General features: G+C 38.9%; 1 protein-coding gene, 1 long non-coding RNA gene and 1 other non-coding gene across 3 annotated transcripts; 2 read left to right on the top strand and 1 right to left on the bottom strand.

The window, feature by feature from the left end:
• Positions 1 to 223: 223 nt before the first annotated feature.
• Positions 224 to 7,711, top strand: LOC118090090 (uncharacterized). The gene is made up of 4 exons (XR_015951674.1): positions 224 to 256; positions 5,326 to 5,367; positions 5,699 to 5,801; positions 7,278 to 7,711. It is a non-coding gene; the product is annotated as an uncharacterized LOC118090090 (long non-coding RNA).
• LOC118090579 (small nucleolar RNA SNORD87) lies at positions 5,545 to 5,626 on the top strand. Its single transcript, XR_004693275.1, has one exon. It is a non-coding gene; the product is annotated as a small nucleolar RNA SNORD87 (small nucleolar RNA).
• Positions 7,104 to 21,306, bottom strand: MCMDC2 (minichromosome maintenance domain containing 2). Its single transcript, XM_035125429.3, has 14 exons — positions 21,075 to 21,306; positions 20,863 to 20,993; positions 20,715 to 20,774; positions 20,256 to 20,451; positions 19,163 to 19,285; positions 16,928 to 17,035; positions 14,327 to 14,455; positions 12,310 to 12,547; positions 11,799 to 12,004; positions 10,797 to 10,963; positions 10,261 to 10,440; positions 9,413 to 9,555; positions 8,263 to 8,372; positions 7,104 to 7,412 (listed from the first exon to the last, which is right to left on the bottom strand). Exons 1-14 carry the CDS (start codon positions 21,172 to 21,174, stop codon positions 7,246 to 7,248), a joined length of 2,058 nt encoding a protein of 685 aa, XP_034981320.1. The 5' UTR covers positions 21,175 to 21,306; the 3' UTR covers positions 7,104 to 7,245.
• Between the last annotated feature and the right edge of the window lie 3,224 nt (positions 21,307 to 24,530).

The following is a 24,530-nucleotide window of genomic DNA, read 5'->3' as shown; positions in this document are numbered from 1 at the left end:
TGTTGAAATGTTGGACTCCAACTCCCGTCAGCCTCAGCTAGCCAGGCCCAACCGTCAGGGGATGATGGGAAGTGTAGTCCAGCAACGAAACTAATTTATCGGCCACCTCGCCCGGAAAAGCTCAAAAGGCGCATGGCGGAGGGGGGGGGGAGAGAGGGCTAGTCACGTGCTCCATAGACTTATAATTCCGGTTCCGGCCATCCTCGCCCTCTTTTCTTTTGGAGGTCTGTGGTGTTGTGCGTGGTCTGCAGAACGGGTAAGCCATTTGAGGGCGAGAGGGGAGGGGAGGAGGCGGTTTGGGCTACCGTTGGCGGCGGCTGTCTGGACGAAAGTGTGTGGGACGGCTTGGGGTGCTCGCACCGACTAGCCTGACTGCGTTTCCTCCCTCGCCGCGCCCGGCCGCGTACCTTGAACTCAGCTAGGCCACGACTCGTGGCGGCCGTCGCGGGTAGAGAGCGCGGAGAGCTTCCCGCCTTCAGCGATAGGCTGAGGCGGCGGTGGGTGGGGGAACCGTTGTAGGTCTGAATGCCTTTTTTTATGGACGTGGCCACGTCGCGTTCCCTCATAAAGAGGATCCCGTGCCTGATAAGTAGTCTTGGCTGGGCACCTTTGCCCACTTCTGGAGTGCAATTTATAGCTGTCTGGCAGAACTATAGAATGAGTGGCTGTTTGGGGAAGCCTTGTTATGCACTCTCTTCTTTAAAGCCTCCAGCCCACTCTTCTTTTTCTATTCCCCCACCCCCGCCCACGACCTAACCAGTGGGAGGAGATGAAGGCAAAGTGTCTATTCCATTAGCAGATGGACCCTACTGCATTTATCTAAAAGCAGTTTTTGTCATAAAGTGCTATTGCCATGGTACCTATATTCCTCGTGTAGTAACTTGAAGAATAGAGGATTGTTAATACACATTATGCCAGAGCTTTCCGAAATGTGTGTTGTGTAGGTGTTTCACGCGTCTGCTCCCCGCGCTCCCCCGGGGCTGGAGCGGGCAGCCCGCTGAGAAGCTGCTGCCGGGCTGCACAGGAGCCTCCCCACCCGGCCTGCTTCCGTGCTTTCCTCGCTCCTCCCACTCTGCCCTCTCCGCTGTCGTCTGCGCTCGCCGGGCTGTGGCTTGGCTTTGGACATTAGGAGCGGCAGAGCCTGAAGATCCATGCTTTCCATGGAGCCATTGGCTTCTTATTCACTTGCCCCACCCCACCACGTGCGGCCTGCCTGGCTGGGCACTAGCCCTCCCCTCTTCGCTTGCAGCCCTCTTGCCTCTGGGCTAGTGCAGCGCCAGGCCAGCATGAGGCCCTGGCCCGGGATGGAAAGTACGGTAAGTGCCCAGCAGTAGCCAGGACTAGTTGCCACCCACCCACACTGGTTGCTGGATCCCACCACTTTGGCCTGGCCACTTGTAGCAGAGACCACCACCTCCTGCTCTGAGGGAGTTAAGTGCTGATGCTGCTATTTTCATGTTCAGTTACTTAAATAGCAATTGAATTACCCCCTAAAATGGTTTCTAATCAAGAAAAGTTGGTGAAGATGATGTTTGCGATGAACAGAATATAGCAGCTGTACAGGAAACTATACAAGAATCAACAGTTGAACAGTCTGTTTTGTCAAAAAAAGCAGTAGAATACTTTATTGAGCTTTCAAAACCTATAAAGATGCTGTCTGCATCACTCATAAGGAGAATGCAGACATCAGAGAAAGCTCAAAAGGCAAGTTACTTGGTTGCTCAAATAATTGCCAAAAACAAGGAACCACACACTATTGCAGAAACCACCATAAATGAATATTGCTGTACCATTGTTTGAACAATACTTGTGCCAGAATTTGAAAAAAGTTAATAAAATCTCTTTGGCAGATAACACAATTGCAAGATGTATTCAAGACATGCCTGATAACATTAAGCTGCCAATGAAGGATAGTTTTCAAAACTATAATGTTTCCCTAAACTGCGAGCTAAAGGTAAAAGACCCCTGACACTTAAGTCCGGCGTTTACCTTACTGCCGGAGCAGTACCTATTTATATACTTGCACTTTGACCTACTTTCGAACTGCTAGGTGGGCAGGAGCTGGGACCGAGCTCACCCCGTCGCGGGGATTCAAACTGCCAACCTTTTGATCGGCATGCCCTAGGCTCTGTGGTTTAGACCACAGCGAGCTAAAATGTGATATTAGCTCACTAATTATTACTTCCCAAGTGTTGAAATCCAAGACTATGATTGGATCAGAATTTCATTTCTTTAAACTGCAAGGAAGAACTTTTCACTTACTGAAGAAAAATTAGCTAAAATTAAAAATTATTGAAGTCTGTTAATGATGTATGAGAAGGTGACTTGCACAGTTTTTGCATTAATGTTTCAAAAAAATCATCCAAATAGGAAAAAAATTGTTAAAAATTCTTCTGCAGTTGTTTACTACGTACATTTGTAAAGTATCCTTTTCAACAACAATGACAAACTTTAAAACACTGAAACATAGAATTTTAAAAATGCTTGATGATGAAATATGAGTGTCTATCTAATATTCCACCAAATACCAGTATTCAAAAGCTATGTTCCTCCTACCAATCACATACATCTCATTAAAATGGTAAGTAGTTACTGGTTTTCAATTTATTGCACATATTTACATATTGTTACACATAAATGACAGCAATCTTGGAAATATATGTTATCATCTTACAAATCATATATTTTAAATATAAATGAAACGTTTTCATGAGATGTTGTGTCCCCATACATTTTGTTATTACAATTTATGTATGCGTCCGTATCTCTTAAAAGGGGTTAGTTTAACCTCTGGTTTGCTAGTAAAACTGAATTACTGTGTTGTGCAATGATGCATGTCTAAAAAGTGTGTCACCAATATGAAAAGTTTGGAAAGCTCTGCATTATAAACAAATGCACAAGTTTTGTGTGTGTGTGTGTGCACATGGTATCTATATTTTTGAAAGTGGAGGTACATTAACACTATCGAATTGTCAGGCCCTCTTTTCCTTTGTATATTTTTTCTAGAAATGACCTAGATTTTAATTAGTTGGTCTGTTGAAAACACAATGGGGGAAATGTACGGTACTTCTAGTATTGATTATTTTGAGTTATTTCCAGGCTGCCAAGTTTGAATGATGATGAATTGGACAGCTGAAGATCATTACTAGAGCTGATGTCTTCATAAATCTTGTAGCATCAGCTGAATGTCCTAGCTATAATGATAAATTGCCTCTTTGTCAGTGGGGAAATTGGTTAGAGAATTGTCTTATGGCCCTGACCCATGACCTCTTCACTGTAGCAATCTATTTTTGGCTTGATGGTACTAGGAAATACCATATACTCAGTTTTCAGTTTGAACTGAGCCTTTAGGGAATATGTTGTGCTTGTTCACATAGCTGGAGTCCCAAAGCAAAGTTCACTATCCTGAAAATTTACTGGTAGTTCATATTTTATACTTGCTAGATAACATAAACTAAAAAAAAATACTCTTTGGAAACATGGTGTCTCTATAAAATCTTTTAACTTTGCAAGGAGACACCACCCCGTAATGGTTTTTGGAACTGGGGATCTAATGACCTTCAGCGTTCCTCTCATCATATTCTGACAACGGAATCTACTGTTATGTTTACGTCCAGTGGCTTCGGTATCATTTGTCTGGGGTTCCATTGTTTCAACCAACAAGGTATAGCAACATGAACCCTTGAGAATACTGCATATATGAGCTTTCTTTGTAATGAAAGCACACAAAACAGAAAATATATTAACAATTTAAACGAACTTACTTTAGCACCTGCTGATTAGACGAACTAAGGATTAGCTACACTTTCCAAGAGCAACTCAATCCCAAGCTTAAGAAATGAATTCAGTGGACCAGCAAACCAAATTTGAAGTACAGGTAGATTCCTATATTAGTACAATCTGCTTTTCTCTGCTCTTTAATTAAGGAGAGGAAATGGATGGATGGATGAATTGCTTTGCAGTTTGTGTTCATAGGTCTTAGAAGTACTGTAGTATGAATGCCAGTAGCCGCATCCCAGCCAATGTATGTCTGAAAGGTTGAGTAGACCTTGGCAAAATGCTTTGAAGGCAACAGCTGTTGAGGACAACAAACATATTGGCTTGGACCGACATTTTGCTTCTGCCATTGGGAGTATCCACCTAGTGGAGTTTCCATTAATAGGATGTGGTGGAGAGTGACAACCTTTGCTAATCCCCCTGTTGCCCCGTCTAGAAATCTACTTGGGTGACCCTCTAAAACAGTCCAGGAGGGAGGGAACTCTGTGGAAAGGGGTGGGGAAATGTGCAAAAGTTGCTCCTGCTTGCCAGTGTGATCCCTGTACTGCAGGGGTGGCCAACTCAGAAGAGACTGTGATCTACTCACAGAGTTTAAAATTGGCAGTGCTCTACCCCCTTTTGGAGTGTTCAGGTCAAAGTTGTTTAGGGAGGAGGAAAGCCCTGTTTTTAGGGGTTCAGGTCAAAGGTGTTGAGATTTTTTTAGGAAGGAGGAAGGCCCTGTTTTGGGGGGGGGTGAAGGGCTAAAATGTTGAGCATTCTTAGGGGAGCCAAAGTTGTTGAGCTTCTTTGGGCGAAGCCAGTGATCTACCACAGATGTCCAGTGATCTACCGCAGATGTCCAGTGATCTATTCATCACGATCTACTTGTTGGACGTGCCTGCTGTACTGGATCAAAAGCATTCCATGGATGAAATGAGTCCTAACAGGACAAAGTCTAGATCTCTGGTGCAGCTTACAGCAGTTTTAACTACAAAAAGACTTGCTCTCCATTTCGTACTGCTGCTTTAGGCTGTAGCATCTCATGCAAATTCAAGTGTGAGTGATAAATATCAGGCAACGGTTGATTCAAGGTACACCTAAAAAGTTATCCCTCAATAGCCTCAAATCCCTACAGACTGGGGCAGAGCTAGTACTAATTTCTAACTTTTGTGAGCTTGCATGCAGCTATGGAAATTTGGAACAACAAATACAGGATCAAGGTTGTAGCTCCTTGCACCTGTGCTGATTGTGACCTAAAATATTTCTAAAACACCCACCCATGATTATGCATTTGGTGTAAACTATCATTTACACCAAAATAAAGTTTTTCTGTGCTTCACATATTCAAAGATCTGTAGGGGGGAGGATTTGAATGATAAAATTATTCTTTTTGTTTGGGAACCTCTTTACTGGCACAATGACTTGTGCTTCATGGTATGTTGAAAATAGTTATATTTGAAATAAAAGACAACTTTTGTACAAGCCAAACAATTAGTTACATAGTTGACATTTTTAAAATAGTATTTTCAGCTGGTTATCTATAAATGTCTTATTATTCTGTTTGTTTAGGTCTATCAAGATGCCCTGTTGACCCCTAAAGTATGGCTAATGGTAAGTGTTACTCTTTAAAGTCTTAACTATGTGCTTTAGTAAAACTAGTTTTTAATAGACACATGGTTTGAGTTTAAATTTACTTGTTGTACAAGATTCCTTTTCAGTAAACATTGGTGGGAGGCTGATGACAATTCATGTTTTCCATTGTACTGTATAGATATTAAAAATGGCATTGCTGGCACAGTGATGATTTCCTTTTGCCGTTTACCCATCTGAATTTATATTGATGTGTATTTCTTAATTCTGAGATGCCAGTAAAGCTTTAAATGGCCCAAGTAACATAATTTCTTAGAACATCATAAAGTTATGTTAATTATTTTTGTTGCAGTGAATGTTTTGATTGTGTGCCTTCCTGAATTCGGATGTATTCAGAAATGAGACCAGATTGTCAAATCGTTTTCAACCATGAAAGTGCTACTTGCAAGTTTGAGGTAGTTGTTCACTAAACCTGTAATCCATGTATAAGAAACTTGAGTGTTTTGCAAATGTTATATGAAAAAGAAATTTTATTTTATTGTAATAGATAAGAAATTTTTGAGGTAAAGGTAAGAAGATTAAATTATGAAAGGGAGCCATACTGTCTGAATACTGAAGGCATCAGAACAGCTTTGCTGGATCAGGCCAAAGGCCCATCAAATTCAGCATTCTGTTCCTGCTAGATGCAGTTGACTAATGCTTGAAAATCAGTATATTTTGAAATTTAGAAAACTGATTTTGAATTTGATTCAATCCTTAAAACACAAATACCAGTATTTATATTTTATGTTCTAAGGCAGGCATCCCCAAACTTCAGCCCTCCAGATGTTTTGGACTACAATTCCCATCATCCCTGACCACTGGTCCTGTTAGCTAGGGATCATGGGAGTTGTAGGCCAAAACATCTGGAGGGCTGCAGTTCTAAGGTATGCCTTATATGCAACCATCTCCCCCCCTCCCAATTGAGAACAAAGTGTTAGGGCTCATCCATGCTGCTGCTTGTTCCTTGACTACAAAGCATGGGCCCAAAAGGTTTTCCATTTGCCCCACCACTTTCCCCAGAAAACCTGATTGATGTTTGCTCCGATTAAGTGGTATAGAGTGGGTTTTCCAGTAGAAGGCAATGCAACAAGTGGAAGTGTGAACAAGCATTTACATTAACTTACATCCATGGGACAGACCCAAAGAAATAACAATAATAATTTATTATTTATACCCCGCCCATCTGGCTGGGTTCCCCCAGCCACTCTGGGCGGCTTCCAGCAAAACATTAAAATACAGAAAGTATTGGTTACAAAACCTTAAAATACAAAAAGTATATGGTTACAAAGAAAGTAACCATAACATTGTTATTCAGGATATTGAAAACCCTTCCATTGTTTTAATATTTTCTTAATGTTGTTTTTAATGCCATAACCTGCCCTGGGACCTTACAGTGAAGGGTGGGTAATGAATAGAAAAATTATTAATAGTAATAATAATAATTTTCCTAAGAGACTTTTCCCGCATAGTCTATATAGCAATAGTGAGTTGAATTACATTCCATTTAAGACATTCATAGTAAAAGCTGCTCTTACTCTTTCATGAAATTTGGGAGGCTATAACAGGAACCAAGGTCATACATTCCTTTTCACAAAATGGAAAATGTTTTCTTCCTCTGTTCCTCCCCGCCCTGAGAAATACAAGACTAGAAAGGAAAAGCAATGTCTGAAATAGTACAGTTCTGTGGCCAAGCTTTGCATCCTCCATATTTTCAGTGTTATAATGTGACAACAGGAAAATCCGTTTTGCTGACTCAAAATGTATGTATGACAAAAATTAAGAACTACATGAATTGATTTTACAACTATTTACACATTCAAGTTTATTTTTAAAAATAGACCTCATTTTTCAGATATACTAATCTTCACTAATAAGAACATCTGTTGCAGGTCCATATGTAGCAACGAATTGTTTCAACTGTTGATGGCACTGCATCAAGTAAATATCCCTTTGATTCAGAGAGTTTTCACTATTGAGTTCAAATGGAAACACAGCATTTGGGGCCACGCAAAACACAGAAGCACCTGTAAAAATAAAAGTAGAGGAATAAAGTTGTATAATTTATTTTAACTAGAAAATGATAAAGTATAATTGAAAATGTGATTTACATCAGTCAAAAGTTCACATAGAAATATCCAGTGATAGCCATCTGTGTAGGTAGCAGGTTTCTGAACACAGTAAGTATGTACAGAATGTTTCTCCATCTATAAGTACTTTCAGATGTTAAGGTTTTTTAATATGCAAATATATAGTTGGTTCTTAGAATTGGCTTAATTCAATCTTTCTCTGTCACTGCACTAATAAATATATTTCTGGTTTTAAAGGTGGCCTGTCATTTTTTAAATGCTCTTTTTAAGAATGCTGTTTTCAAGGTAGCTAATATGAGTGCATGAAGACACACCCAATTCAAATTCCAGTTCAACTTATCAACCAAAGCTGTTAGTCTCATATCCTGGGTGCATATCCAATTGAAATGGGTCCACATGATCAGTATCCTACAGAAGTACCTGGAGTTGTGAGTCTGAATAGCAGTAATTGAAATTTATCCCACAAAACCAGACTAGATGATGCACTCGACACTTCTCTGAATTCACTCATTACAGTGGCATCTAGGTCAAGGTGGATGCAATATATTTTGAGAAAGAGGGGCTCTTTATAGGAACCAAGCACAGGAACTTCAAGTGTCTTGGAAGAGAAATCTCATCCATGGAAATGAGACCCGGGGTGGACAAGCAGAACCTTGATAGGTAACCTGACATTTGGTATTTGGAGCTCTGCTTTTCAGCACAAGCATAAAAGCACCCTGCGTTTAAGGATTTTACGTGGTTATTTTAATAGCCTTCATTAAGAAAGGTTCAGTTAAAAGGTTTATACCGTATTTTAAAGTGAGAGATGATTCAAATAATAATACAGCAATCAAAACATCTTCTTCAAGTACTTCTCTTCTTAAACTCAGCTTAGCATGTGCTTTAGACAGTGAAATCCTACAGTACAAACATAAATTAATAATTTTAAATCAGTTGTACAAAAATTTAATAACTGTAAGTCTCTGTTGCCAGAGATGTATGAATTTTTACACACACAGAAATGTAACTGCTACAGACATGTATGGGGAGAAATGGGACTTGTGTATTTTTGATATAATTCAGGTCAATTACTAGTACTGGTACAAATAGAGGTGTGGGTTTAGGCAGATGGAGCCATAGTGGTTAAAATAGCTATTGTGCGCAAGGCAAATACCCTCTACTGTGCACACCTGATTGTTAATGTATAATGTATACATAGATCTGCATCTATTAATGATAATAGAGAGGTGGGCAACTATTAGATTACTATTTGTGAGGTTTGGAAGGAGCTTATGACTTCTCTTGAAAAATTGGCTATGAGAGTCAAGTTTAAACTGGTACAGTACATCATATTCAGAAATGTAACAAAACGGAAAGTTATATAAAATGGATTTTGAGCTCTTAAACTTTGATTATTTTTTTACAAAATCTGGGATTAGTGCTGCTTGAAATAACACATTTGTTCACATCTAACTTCTACAGATATGCTATTGCAATTTAAGAAACAGGAACTGAACAATCCCATAGCTGTCAAGTTTTCCCTTTTCTCGTGAGGAAGCCTATTCAGCATTAGGGGATTTCCTTTAAAAAAGGGGAGAACTTGATAGCCTTCAACAATCCCCTGACTAATTTGAATCATTTCTTCTGAGCACGCTGAATGATTCCCAAGAAAATGCATAAGCACTTCCTCCAGAAGTGATAAACATATAAACTGACATTTCTGAAACAGACCAAAAGTGCTTATAATTATGTATTCTATAACTTACATAGCTAAGGGGAAATGTATTAGGAATGGTGGAATGACTGATCCTATTTTCTTTCCCAGCTTTTGGAAGACAAAGGGATATTTTGGCTTATAGCCATCAGATTTGGGTTTGTCATAGTTACTTATGCAGAATTATTGGTTAAATACAAATTTTGAAGAAGAACACATACTTGACATGTAAATGAAAACCTACAAGATATTCAGTGCAGTTGCTGAGAGATTTGATCCATGAACAGGATGTGTTCTGACTCTGCGACTTGCTAAGTAGTAACCGTGAATCAGCCTTTCTGCTTCTGAACAGAGTTCCACATGCAAGTTTTTGGAGAAAGCAAGGAACTAAAATGACATAAATTATTTCATTGGTTTATGAATTCTGTGGAAAAAATCACTAGATTTACCAGTGATCTTTAAATTTCAGGTGTATCGTTTTAAAAAGTATTTTCCAAGACACAATTTTCATTAAAATATTAATAATTTGTCAAGTCATTATTCTTGACATATTTTCACATTACAAAGAACACGATTTTAAAATAGGAAGAAACGTGGATTATATGAGTGGTTGCATAAATACAAACTCAACATATTTCCTAAGTGCTTAAGACAGTTTACACCAATCACCATGGAAGTTAAGATACTTGACTGCAGAACAGTGTACCAACAATGCTAAATCATGAATAAGTGTTGGGTCAAACACCTTCCTTTCTTCTTTTCACCTGTATTTTGAAGCCACTGTTGGCTTTCACAGCTTTACTAAAGATGTAGATTTAGTGTAAGAAAAGTTCTCATTCCTATTCTGAATATTGGACATTGAAATCAATTGTCTGAATTTGATAAAGTGCAGAAGAGTCCTTTAGCAAATATGTCTAGTTAGACACGTAACATATTTTGTAAGTTGGTTGCGTGTACAAATTGAAGTTAAAGTAGCAGAGGAACAAAAGGGACCCCGATTATTCAAAAACACATAATCTGAAATATGATTGATAGAACAGCAGCTTATCAAACCACCCCTCTTGTTTGGTTCAATTCATAATGTCTAGTTACCTCCTCATAATCTTGTGTTCTATACTGTTTGGAGATAGCATAGACTGCATCTTCTGGATTGATTGCCTTTTTTAAAAGGAGATTCACAACAGGAAGAACTGGATTGGAAAATGCTGATTCATTGCAGTGTATCAGAAGCCAAAAAGCATCTATAATGTTAGCTGAAATAGAGCTTAAATCCTAGACAAAAGCAATATTTATATTTCAGAACAGAAATTCATATGGTTTCCAGACAAAACCAACAAGTGAATTATTTGGGACTAAGGGAATCTGGAAAAATGTAAAATGTGGTTTTTCTGAAAAACGCATTTTGGAACATTTCATTTAGCACATTTGGTCTATTTAACGCATGCATGCACTAGAGTCCTAATATTGTAGAAGCTACTTCAATTCACTGATGAAAATAATTGCATGACTGGAGGAAATCACTTTATAGAAAGTGGCTGCAAATTTTGTATATCAATGCCACTCTAAAAGCTATTAGGTAGTTTTTAATTAATGTCATTGTGCAATTCTAGCAAAGAAACGTTACTTACCATTTGGCCTATTAGAGTATTATCTCTTTGGATATGCTTTTTGCAAGAAGCTTCCACATCAATAAATGACCAAAAACTGGTTTGAATTGGAAGGGTAACCTGCTGATCATTTTCTTCTCCATATTTCTTTCCAGGGATGAATATAGTAGTTGTTCTTCCTTCAAGTACTTGTAAAGTCAGACAATAAAGACTACTTAAAATCTGATGGTTTTTAAATTTCACTATAAATATGTCTTTGAAGAATGAAAACAACATACTGCCATTGTTTTAAAGAAGATAGCTCACATGCTATATATTCAAATTACAGAAATGCACTGGAAGTGCTGCATATCAAAATGTAGCAGGGAACAGGTTGATATACCGTTACCTATTTGGGGGGACATAGAAATTGGTGAATAATATACTAGTTTCTATCTTGGAAGGTAGTGGTGATACCCAATCTTTCCCCCTGTATCCACCACGTATGCCCTCCCCCACATCTGCTCCAGGGGCCTCCATATATGACAGCAGGTTTGGTGGATATGTGGAAGCTACCAGGAGTGGAAGGGACCTTCTCATTGCACAAGTGGAAGTCCTTTCCACTAGCTACAGGCACAGTTGAATGTGACCTTAGTTATTTTTTAATGATTAAAATAATTATTTATCAATACATTGCCCTGCTAGCAGACAGACAATATCCCAGTGCTTTGCTCTTTCTCTAATATGAAAACTACTACAGGTTGCATTTGATCAAGGCAAGTAAAGTGCTTCTGCAGGAATTGTCATTTGCCAGCCCATGTGACTAAACATACTGGGTTTATACATGCATACAAAATGTGATATCCTTGGAGGTGTAGAAAGCTGTTGCAGTTCTAATTTCTTACTGTGGAAAAAGTATTGTGATGGACAGAAACCTGGCATAAGGGAGCTTTTAAGTCAAAGTGTATTTGGACATTTGGATGACTGAAATAAGGTATGCCAGATTTTAGGTACTGCATTATACAAGACTTTCAGTTGGTGTACCTGACTGCAACTGTTCAAGCTTATCCTTCCTATGTGAAGACAATTCTCCAATGAAGCATACTCCCCCTTTCGCCAGCAAAGCACTATTAGCCTGAATGCTTGCAGTTCCAGTTCCATGCTTATCTTTGGACACAGTAGGAAAAATTTCACCAGATGGAATATGCCGTATGCCCCGGGGAACAAGACTAATGCTGTAATTCATAACTCTAGGTGATGGGGAAAGTAGATATCTTAGTTATGGGTGTGTAATATATTTGGGAAAGAAATCAAGTGTGTTAGAAAATATTTTTGTTTTACATGACATTGCAGTTCAATAGAATAATTCTATCCTTAGAATAAAGAAGCATATGCATTGTTTTACCTCACATATTTTCCTTTAAAAGCAAAATAAAATTGGAACAACTGCAGTAACAACATAGTTCTTTGCGCAAGGCTAAATAAAAGGGTATACACAGCCATCCTACAAAAGGGGGAGAGAATCTGCTTATTAAAGAAAAGAGCACTTAGTTACCTCTCTAATATTAACGAATCATTCGTCAATACCAAAATATCCAGGTAATCTGCTGTTAAGTCATTTTTGTCACTTGTCTGTACTAGACTTAACAATATAGCTAGTTTGAGAGTGTTGTTAATGCCTGGTGGAAGTACTTGTGAAGCAAAACTATTGGCCAGAAGAGCTGTAAATCTCCAACACGACTTTGAAGTCAAAGAAAGCAGATACTTAAATTTTTCACTGATCTGCGAAGGGCCTAATACAAAAACACACCAAAAGCCAAATGAATCTATATGAGCAACATATCTTACAATTTTTACAAATATATTCAGTTTCACATCTTCCAATTGTAATTACAAAACTAGGGAAAAAAAGTTTTAAAAACACCCAGCTTAAGCTCAATCTTATGCATGTAGATTCACATGGTTCCCAGCTAAATGTTCACAGGATTGCTTCTCAGGTTTACAGGTGTGAACACTTCAAAATCAGTTTCATTTTGTTAAATGAAAACAGGCTATTCCTTCAATGGCCCCTGTTACTTGGGTCATTCTCTACGGTGTCTATGTGGTCTCCCAATTCTGCAGTGCTTTGTTTACTGTTAGTTCCGAATCCTACCTTGTATCCTCAGGCGAAACCCAAAAGAAATATCCATACCCAATTTCAAAATGTATGGACTTCACAGTGAGTTAGCCCTCATGATGTCTAAATGACATTAAGTACAACCTAGTGTTTGTACATTTATATAGTTTTATGTGGTGCCTTTCTACACTCGAGGCATTTTACAATGTGGTATCCAGCCAAGTCATACTCTGAGCAGCCAACTGAATGAATTTAACCTAGACCAGGGGTAGGCAACCTTAAGGCCCAGGGGCCAGATGCAGCCCAATCGCCTTCTCAATCCGGCCCGTGGACAGTCCAGGAATCAGTTTGTTTTTACATGAGTAGAATGTGTCTTTTTATTTAAAATGCATCTCTGGGTAATTTGTGGGGCATAGGAATTCGTTCATATTTTTTCCCCAAAATATAGTCTGACCCACCACATGGGTGGACTGGCCCACAGCTGAAAAAGGTTGCTGACCCCTGACCTAGACATATTTAAGGCCTTGTCCACATTTTTTTCTTATCCTGTGTCAAGAAAGCCCGAATCTGAGTGGTTTTCCCCTTGACCCATGCTTTATAGCAGCCATCCCCAGACTACGGCCTTAATCCTTTCCCAGGGGAAACCTTTAGTGTTCAATTAGAGCAGGCATCCCCAAACTGCGGCCCTCCAGATGTTTTGGCCTACAACTCCCATGATCCCTAGTTAACAGGACCAGTGTTCGGGGAAGATGGGAATTGTAGTCCAAAACATCTGGAGGGCCGAAGTTTGAGGATGCCTGAATTAGAGCAAACATTAATCAAGAGAAAACCCAAATTCCTCTTTGCCCGATTGAGTGCTAAAGAGTAGTTTACTCCAGGGTGGGGGCAGGGAAGAGAAGCAGGAGAAGAGGAATTGTGGCTAAGCCCTAACCTGTAGGCCTAAGCACAGAACTACAGGTGAAAAGCAAGTCCACAAAGAAACCCAATGAACAAAATCTGCATAAGATGCCAGTACTGTACTATTAGTGCAATTTGTAAATGTTAATGTAGGAGAGTGCATAATTGATAGTAAAAGCCAATGTAGGTTTTATAGACACATTTAAAAGTAATTTAAGTCTCAAATGTGAAGTAATTTAAATGCTGTTTGATCGCAAATTAATAGGTAGAGGGCACTCTCTGACTACTATTACCATTGAACTTAATTCTTATCCAACCGAAATAGCAGACAGAGTGCCCTCTAAAACACTGTGAATTGTGTGATCTGTATTTATTCAAACCAACTTTCACAGCTTATTTATTCATATTTGAGAGGGAGATAGGAGGAAGCAAATTTCAATCATACAAAAAGCGAAGTCCCAAAAAGTTTGCTATACATATACACACAGAAACACAAAAATCTCCACTTGTTCAATCAGGAACTGATTGCACACCTACTTCAACTATTTCCTTGTCTTACCTGTGAGATTACAGAGATGTATACTGTTGGCTTCCAGGCAAAGTGTGATTTGTATGCAGCTTGGCATACAGACTGGAATTCCTATAACTTTGTACCTGTTTCCTATTTCCATTTTATGAGATAGTTCATCTATAAATTAGCAAATAAACATGTAGACGTGTATGTATCTGCTTAAGACATACCCTGCCTTTATTCATAAAAGCTATGTAGTTAACAACAGGGGGAAAGGTCACAAACAATTTTAAATGTTACAAATACTAAGACTGCAATTCTATATGCACTTACCTGGGAGTAAGGACCATTGAACTAAAGTTCAGGTAAACATGCACTGTAAAGGAGCAGCAGAAAGCAACACAACATGGAAGCAATAAAAACTATTCAAAAACCAGTAACAGTTTAAAACCTGCTTAAATAAAACAGCCATTTGTTAACCAAATGGCTTCCTGAAGATGAAAGTTTTCCCTAACTTGCAAAAGGTCACTCACACACAGGATTGCTCTGCCCAGGTCACTGCTTTATGTAATTTGGTCTATAAAGGCTAGATTACCTTTATGAAGATAGAAATAACAGTTATCTCTAGGAATGATCCATTCCCACCATCTTCCTTCTGCATTCATAAGATTGAACACAAGGCTGCATTCATGTGACCAAATCCATTTACTCTTTCAATATTTTTTTCATTTTTAATGTTTTTATTGAAATATTTTTCATAAGTAACAAAAGTACATTCAGTGTCTCTGTTTTTAAATTGTAGCATTCTTCATACAAATCAAATACAATCAGTTTGAGACATTTTTTTTGTAGACAATGTGGGGTTGAGAGAGGGGAGAAAGTAGAGAAAATAAATTTAGGAGAGGGGGAAAGTGAAGAAACTTTCATTTTTGCATATATTAGTGGGACTTTTTTGTCAGTGTCACTTGGATAGGCGTCTTATTTTTGTTGGCAGAACAAGAGGTCAGAGGGCCCAAGAAATGGTTGGTTGCAGTTGATTGGTAGTGTGTTTGGGGGGGGGGCATTGTTAGGTTACATTAGCCATATTGATATGTTGTCAGGGGCAGGGGATCGGTCATTGTCTTGTTGGCTTGTGTATGTGATAAAGGGGAGCCACATCCTTTGTTTGTCCCATGGTAGTTTCAGTTTGTTGGTAAGTTTTTCTTGTAGGGCAGTTTCCCATATATTTTGGTACCAGTGGTCCATGGACACCCCAAATAGGTCCCTCCAGTGTCTGGTTATGAGACTCCTAGCTGCTGAGAGTAAGTGGTTTATAAGTTTTTTGTCACATGAATGTGCATTATTGCCTTGGAAGAAATTTAGTAGGGCAAATTTTGGAGTTGCTTTTATTACGTGTTTTGTTATTTTGCAAATTTATTGTAAGACTGTGACCCCAAAAGATTGAATTTGGGGAAATTCCCACCACATGTGGAGGTGTGTGCCAGTGCCAATGGATCCTCTCCAGCACTTAGGTGAAATTCCTGGGTATATCATTGCCAACTTATGGTATTAGGTACCACCTGTAGATAAGTTTCAGGATGAGTTCCTTTCTCTTGCCTGAGAGGGACTTAAAGGGTAGCTTAGTCCACAGCTTCGACCATTGGGTTGGGTTTATTTCATATCCTATGTCATGTTCCCATTCAGCTTTGATTGTGGTAAGGGGACTTGTAGTGTTTTGTAGTGTTTTATATACAGTGGTACCTCGTTCTGGAGGTCCGTTCTTAACCTGAAACTGTTCTTAACCTAAGGAACCACTTTAGCTAATGGGGCCTCCTGCTGCTGCCGCACCACCACCGCATGATTTCTGTTCTCATCCTGAAGCAAAGTTCTTAACCCGACATATTTCTGGGTTAGCGGAGTCTGTAACCTGAAGTGTCTGTAACCTGCGGTACCACTGTATTGCCGATACCATCCCTTTGCTACTTTTCCCATAATTGATCTATTTCAGCCTTGTGGTTCATCCACTTTTAACTTTGTTATTCTGAGTGGTTCAACATACAGTCAAGTGTGTTCAGAAGGCTTTTTAAAAAGACTTTAGGCAAACTTTTAAAGCAAGAAAAACCACAGTTTCAGGGCATTTCATACAAAGCAGATGTTGTTCAAGTTATTTCAATTAGATGTGAGCAGGAGAAAAATCTCAGTAGATTGTCTCAAAAGGACAGAAACAAACCATTTAAAAACAACAAAAATAGAAGCACAGAAATAGGCTCCTATGTTAAAATCTGTGAAGATGAATTATGTAAACCAGAAATGGCAGAGATCTCAAGAGAATAAGGGAAGTAGCTAGATTGAGGAAGGATGTTACAAAATCTAGTTACTTACATAAAAGCTTTATCATACGAACTGAAAGAAGGAATTCAAATTCCAAGGACAAGATAAGATTGTGGGGTTTTTTTTTAAAGAGCCTCTACATTTTATTTTCACATACTCCCCTTTCCTAATATATGAGCTTCTCTTCATATAGATTCACATTTGATTGAAAGGCATATATATTCAGAGAGTGAAAGATTTATTCCATCCAAATGCTATTTTGTATAACACATGCTAGACTAACACAATTCTGCCACAGTCTAATTAAATAAAAAAGTTTACATTAAACACAAAACTTACCTCTTAGAAAAACTGTGAAAGATTGAAATCTGAAAGGGGTTTTACTGCTGGAAAATCCTTGAAAAGCACTAATTGCTTTAGTATCAACTATTTCAATAATCTGCTTATCTTTAAAAGAAAAACGTAAGATTTTTTAATTAATCAGAAGTCCACCTCAAACCATTTGCCCAACTGGGATTAGTATTATTAAAGAAAAATCATTCTAAATCATCCCAACAGTCAGAATTATAGCCACTCAAATACTTTAGTACTACTCTTCCTAAGCTAAAATAAAAAAATTCCTTCAGTAGCACCTTAAAGACCAACTAAGTTTTTATTTTGGTATGAGCTTTCGTGTGCATGCACACTTCTTCAGATACAGTGAAATGGAAGTTTCCAGGCACTTATGTAGAGAAGGGGTGGGGAGGGGTGGGGATGGGGATGGGGAGGGGGGATCACTCAGAAGGGTGGTGGAAATGGGTGATTATGTGATTCAGATCACTTTATAACTTCACCTTTTTGACCATTTTGTCAATAGAAGGTATAAAGCTTAGGAAGAGTTACAGGTAGGTAGCCGTGTTGGTCTGGATCGAAGTAAAATAAAAAAATTCCTTCAGTAGCACCTTAAAGACCAACTAAGTTTTTATTTTGGTATGAGCTTTCGTGTGCATGCACACTTCTTCAGATACAGTGAAATGGAAGTTTCCAGGCACTTATGTAGAGAAGGGGTGGGGAGGGGTGGGGATGGGGATGGGGAGGGGGGATCACTCAGAAGGGTGGTGGAAATGGGTGATTGACTGACTGATAGCTGTTGATGACCGCAAACGACTGCAAATGGTTTTGCATGTAAAAGCAAGGGTTGAGATGGCTGAAGATCGCTTATCATGTATAATGTGATAAGAACCCGATATCTCTGTTCAAACCAGGTCCCTCCATGGTTTTGAGCTTGGTGATAAGTTGCAATTCAGGCCAAACCCTACAAACAGGCCAAACCCTACGCCAAAGGATAAATGGACATAAATCTGACATCAGGAACCAGAAGACAGAAAAACCAGTAGGAGAACACTTCAATCTCCCAGGACATTCTATACAAGATCTCAAAGTAGCTGTCTTACTACAAAAGAATTTCAGAAATAGACTGGAAAGAGAAGTTGCTGAATTGCAACTTATCACCAAGCTCAAAACCATGGAGGGACCTGGTTTGAACAGAGATATCGGGTTCTTATCACATTATACATGATAAGCGATCTTCAGCCATCTCAACCCTTGCTTTTTCATGCAAAACCATTTGCAGTCGTTTGCGGTCATCAACAGCTATCAGTCAGTCAATCACCCATTTCCACCACCCTTCTGAGTGATCCCCCCTCCCCATCCCCATCCCCACCCCTCCCCACCCCTTCTCTACATAAGTGCCTGGAAACTTCCATTTCACTGTATCTGAAGAAGTGTGCATGCACACGAAAGCTCATACCAAAATAAAAACTTAGTTGGTCTTTAAGGTGCTACTGAAGGAATTTTTTTATTTTACTTCGATCCAGACCAACACGGCTACCTACCTGTAACTCTTCCTAAGCTTTATACCTTCTATTGACAAAATGGTCAAAAAGGTGAAGTTATAAAGTGATCTGAATCACATAAAATCTTAAACCAAACCATGACTTAGTGCAAACACTGGCACGTGTGGGCTCCCAGAGAGGAGACTGCAACTGTTTTGCTGCTTCTCTGGGTGTGCTGTGGTGCTGTTGAGAGCTATGTCATGATTTAGCTTAGCATGTCATCCAAACCCAGGCTCATGTTTTGTTTACTCAAGACAAACACAAGCAGCAAGCCATACAACAAACCTTGTTACTTCTCATGGATTGTCTTGAGCAAGACAAATATCAAACTTGCATTCAGGCTTGGGATGGATGGATCAAGCTACCGTATCGGCCCAAAAATAAGCCACACTTTTTTCCCAATTCGGGCTGCTAAAGTGTGGCTTATAATCGTGACCTTATGGCTCTCCCCCCCCCCCGAAGCAGTGTAGGGCAATGGTGCGCAGCCCACCTGCCACTCCCAAGCCTCCCCCGGCGCTAACTTGGGGAGGTAGTGCCAGGAGGTGGTAGTGCCAGGAGGCGGGCATGCAGCGCGCTCGAAACTGAGCACCAGCGCCATGCTTTTTCTTTCTCTTGTTGCCCAGTAGCACACCTCACCATAAAAATATAGCTATTGAAATTGTATAATTTAGGGCTAATAACAATATTATATAATGTTTACCACCAAGTACTCTGTATTTCATATCTTCCCGCAGTGGTGAAGTACACAAAGTGCACACAAAATTGTTTCTCACTGTTGCAGATTCTGTCGCTCCAGGAGTATGAACTCTTATATACTGAAATCCTGGGGGAAGTGTATAAAAGACCATATTTAAAGTTCTAAACATTCACAAAGTGCTATATATTGGTTTATAATGGTTTCCAATTTAATTTACCATAATTAATCATCACCAAATGATCTCTGATAATGTACCTACTTGAAAAGAATATTGACACCCCATTCATTCATTTGGGGAAGTGCCAAAAAATTGGGTATCCCCTTTTAGAGTTGTTTGAATGGCACGCTGCTTTGCCATCTTAATACAGAGTCCTCAGTTGACCATAAGGTATGATACATGCTTAAGCAACGGGACATAGTCCGACTTTGGCTCAGATTCAGCTAAGATGTGCCATGCTAGCGGAAATCATTGTAGTGGTTCCTGCTGAGCATCCCCTCTCTCCTCCCCTCCCTCACATCTCTGCCAAATCCACTGTAGAGGGTCAGAAGAACTCCCAGAACAGTATGCAGGGAGAGGAGAGGGTGGATCGTTTTGTCCATGGAGAAGGAGAAGTCTGAATCCCATCCGTTGTCCACCAGCAAACAGAAATGTTTACATGATAGACAACATAATAATCTTTTAATTTTTGGAATATATGATGGATAACAATCCACTGAACACTACTGCTGAGTGGTATGGTCAATAGCAAATGATAGCCAGTGTAGTGCGGGGCACACAGATGCATCTAAACACAACAAACAGGTATAAAAGTTATGAACACAGAGATCAATTATCTTCTCTGCTTTCTCTTCCTAGTCCCTTCTATAGCCAATGATCTACTTGATAGTAGGAAAATCAGTTTGTGAAACAATGTTCATGTGTATCCAGTATGAGAAATCACTGGTCTACAAAGCTCTCACAAATGTCAGCAACATGTAGTGTATTAGATTTTATATACAATGTATTGTAAAAGCTTACAGTATATTTTTTAAAAGCTGGATTTACTGGTGTAAGTCAGTAAGTTATAATAGAATTCAAGATTCCAGGTTGGTGTACCTTCAGAAAATGGACACTTTTCATCACAACAAACAAATCTTGCTCCTTGTGTATATTTTGTTACAGTGGACATTGCAACAACTATTCCCTCTGCCATATAAAATCTCTGAGAAGTATAATCAAATGGAAATTTGCAAAGACTGAAAATATAACTGGGCAGGGAAGGTAAATGTGTTAGTTTCAGCACTATGCTCATCTGAAAAAAAGAGACACAGAAATACCATGATGATGATGCCAGATATAAATAACAGATACTACAGTGGAATCCTATGCATGCCAACTCAGAAGTGAACAGGGCTTACTTCCAAGGAAGCTTACAATAATTAAGATATGCCTTGAACGCATTTCAGAAGAAATATTGCAACAAGCTAAAAGGTCAGAGAAGCTATATTGTTTTATAAATACAACTACAGTAATTTATTTAAAAAGTGATATACGAAAAGCAGAGTACAAACCTACCTGAGCTTCAGTCTGCAGCTGCTGAATTAGTGACAGTGTTTTAACTGCTGTAAAACACACCTATAATTCAAAACCCAATTCATTTCATAAGGCAAATGCAGTTTAGAAGAGTGATTAACAAATTTCACCAAAATATAAGATTCCTTACAGACTGAAAAATCTGAGTGGCCTTCACAGGTTTATGCAAAATGTAATTTCCAAGGGTAGCATCCAACTCAATAATATCAGATGGATTTATCAATATAGGAAACCGGAAAACGGCATAACTTTGCTTTGATTCTGCAAGAGTAGAAAGTGAAAACCATCAACATTGCCCATATATTGAGTTAAACTATGATTTTAAAAATTGCTAAATACTACCATTGTATAATTTGCAGGCATTCACAAATTTCTGAAGGCCACCACTCTTGTCAAGATAAATCAATGCAACTTCCTGCATTCTGAGAAGATCTGGCTTCATTTTCTCTGAATGGTTTTGTTTCAGTACTAAACTCTTAGATCACAGGTATACACTATGGGGAAGAATTTGGTATGTCAGAAAGGTCAAGACAATGGAACATGCAGTAAGAATTTTGCAGTGACAAGTTACCGTTAGCACATACAGAAAATGAATTTCCGGTATATAATACAGAGGTTGATGCCATGGCACCTGCATAGGCCTTGATTGGTATCCCTGGGCAGGCCCCCACCACAACCCTGAGCTTTCTTTCTTTCTTTTTAAAGAAATTTATGAAGCAAATTGTGCAGGTACCCTTCCAAGTGTTTTCTTTGAAATGAGTGCAATTTATACTGTCCTCACAATGTATATGTCCACACAGAAATATGTCTCCTTGTGTTTAATGGAGCTTACTCCCAGGTAATGGGTACAAGATGGCAGCCTAGGCTTTGGTTAGGATTGGCATTAGGGGAAAAGAGGGTTCTTGTGCCTTTAACGGATGTAAGACAAGCAGAAATTCAACAGGTTAATAATTTTCTATTAGAGAAATACAATTATGGGGAAAGCTTTATCATAATGACTCTCTTTAATTTCTTTGTTATGTAGTGCTCACCATGATAGCTATGTTGCACTATGCTATGCTCCCATAGCAATCATTTTGTGATTGATGCTCATAGCACTTAACATTCAAAATGCACCCACTGGTCCAAAAAGTTTGGTGATCCTTGATATAATGCAAAGCATTGCAATTTATTCAGATGCTGGAGAAAGATCCAAGTACTGGAAAAGCTAAAAGCCATGTAGAATATTTCTAACGTAGTTTTTACAGTTAAGATCATCAGATGCCCAACCCAAATTCCTTATGCATTATCTAATTTCCTCATAATTACATAGAAGTCCAATTGAAATATGTTAGGATTTTAATTCTTGACAAAACTGATACACTAAGATGTTTCCTTTTCTAAGATTTATACTGCAATAATTTATTATAAATTATTTAAGACCAGAACATAGTGAATATATTTTGCTTGTCCTTTTAAAAAAAAGTAATAAAGACTCCAGCCATATTGCTAGGAAATTCATGCTCCATCCAGTGGGACCTTCCCTGCCACCAATTAAAACAGTCATGGGGGGATGGGAATCCAGTTTAAGACTGCAATGGGGGATAAAATATACTTACTCCCCACAAATCCCAATCGGAATGTCACACACACAATTCACTTTTTAAAAGACATTCAGTGTGAATAGAGTTGCATTTAATTTGGCCACCCAAAATCAGTGTACTGTGGTGGTTAAAGTGCCAGGCTAGATGCTGGGAGACCAGGGTTCAAATCCCCATTTGGTCTTGAAGCACAAGGAACACTATTCAAAGAACTATGCTCGGTATAAAGTCAAAAATACCCGTTCAAATAGTCCCAATTTTATGTTCTGTCTGGAACAGCAGCAAAATCTGCCCACAAGAGAAAGCTCTGGATCTAACCCTATGCCACCAACTGGACAGTTGCTGAACAATTTGAAATCGGGGAGGAGGGGGGCTCAGCAAGAAACAGAACCAAAGATATCAGTGTTAAACCTATGATATATGTGCCTCACATACAGATAGGGTGAAATAATTTAAATGGTGATTTAAATCTAAGTTATTTTAAGTTATATCATTTTCTATCATGGATATAATGGGATAGGGATTTCAATATGAAAAACGAAGAGTAATTGTGGGACAAACACATATTCATATTCTAATGACTAAAGTACCAAACTGATTATTCACAAATTAAATTTTTTTGTGTTTTTTGTAAAAAGCTGCATTTTTTAAAAGCGCCCTCAGGTTGACAGTTCCATTATAGATGCTTTTATATCCTGGCCTCAAAACCCTTCCATTTGTGCATTGATGTCACAATGGCCCACCCCACTACATTGTCACTGATTTTCAACCTACAAGTGGGAGGATATAAGTGGCTCTATGTATTTAATTCTGAAACATGGTCAAGATCCTACCACACATCATGCACAGATTTGTGGCAAAACAGTTATCTGCACCCGCCCATAGTTATGTGTGACTCAAAGATGTCAGTAAATTGATTAAGTGGGATTCTAGAGCCCCTGCCACAGAGATGGCACTCCCGAGGACAAAAGTGGGGAAGTGACTAGCCACCCCACCCCAAAAAACCTACTTTTCTCCCTACCTCCACTGAGGAGCACTGCTGGCAATAGCAGACACTGAGCAAATGAACAAGCTTTCTGTATTTTCATTAACAATTTATGCCTATCATAGAACTTTTTCTCTCAGACTTGTTTTACCCACTCTTGTCCTCCCTCATATTTTTTCTGTTACCGCCATTGCTTCCTCATTAGCTTTTCACTCAGAGGAATAAAACCACGTGCCTCCACCCCTCTTTCTGTTCCTTGCCGCTCTCTGAAGGGAGCTGATCCAGACACAGAGAAGGAACCAGACTTCAAACTTCCCTCCACATGAACACTCCTCAGAAAGAAACAATGGCCAACATCCACTTCAGGTGGACGTTGTCTGTTGCTTGGCAATCCTACTGCCAAATCTTACGTTTTCGAGTTTCTGTTCAACAACTCTGCTGTCGGCAGAGATATTTTCAACTCTGATAGGATAAAAAGCATCACAGGCACAAAATTTACCTCAGATTACTTTAATTCAAGGGACGTACATTTCCCCCGATTACTTACTATCTCACCAAAACTGCCATCCTAAGCAAATCTTACAAGGGAGCAAGTCCTACTGAACTCTGGATCCTACTTCAGAAGAAACCTATTTTGATTTAGGCTTGTTAGTTTAAGTAATCTTTGGAAAAAATGTAATAATATAAACCAAATGCATTTCAGCTGTCTTAATCACTGGTCGAGGGTATTTATAAAAATGAAACAATTTTGCAGAAATAAAAATCCCAGGTCAACACTTCTAAAGCAATAATATTTCAAAAATAATGAACTCATACTCAGTGATAGGATTTGATTTCTAATATTACTTAAAGGGGCAGGACAAAACCCTCCACTTCAATCCTGTACATAATGAAGCACTGAAGTACAGTGCCAATCTCATTTAAGTGGTTATATATTAGAAGCTAAAGCCTGTCAGTGACTCTGATTTTTTTGTTATTGAAATGTGGTTGATTTTCCTTTCAGAAGTGCTGAACCTGAAATGCGCATTTTGATTTTGCGGAACTGTTTTTAAATAACACGCTAGGCCACTGATGAAAGCTCTGCTGAAACACATTTACCTAAGACAGTGGTTCTCAAACTTTTTTCTCTGGGCCATACTTTCAGAATACAAATTTGCTTGTGCCACACACATTGGAAAACAAAACAGCAGTGCTTGATTTATAACACAGAACATGACTACCCCGTTTCTCCGA

Source organism: Zootoca vivipara, chromosome 8 (assembly GCF_965207765.1).
Source record: "Zootoca vivipara chromosome 8, rZooViv2.hap1.1, whole genome shotgun sequence".
NCBI classification, from domain to species: domain Eukaryota; kingdom Metazoa; phylum Chordata; class Lepidosauria; order Squamata; family Lacertidae; genus Zootoca; species Zootoca vivipara.
This window is presented reverse-complemented; position numbering and strand designations above follow the sequence as displayed.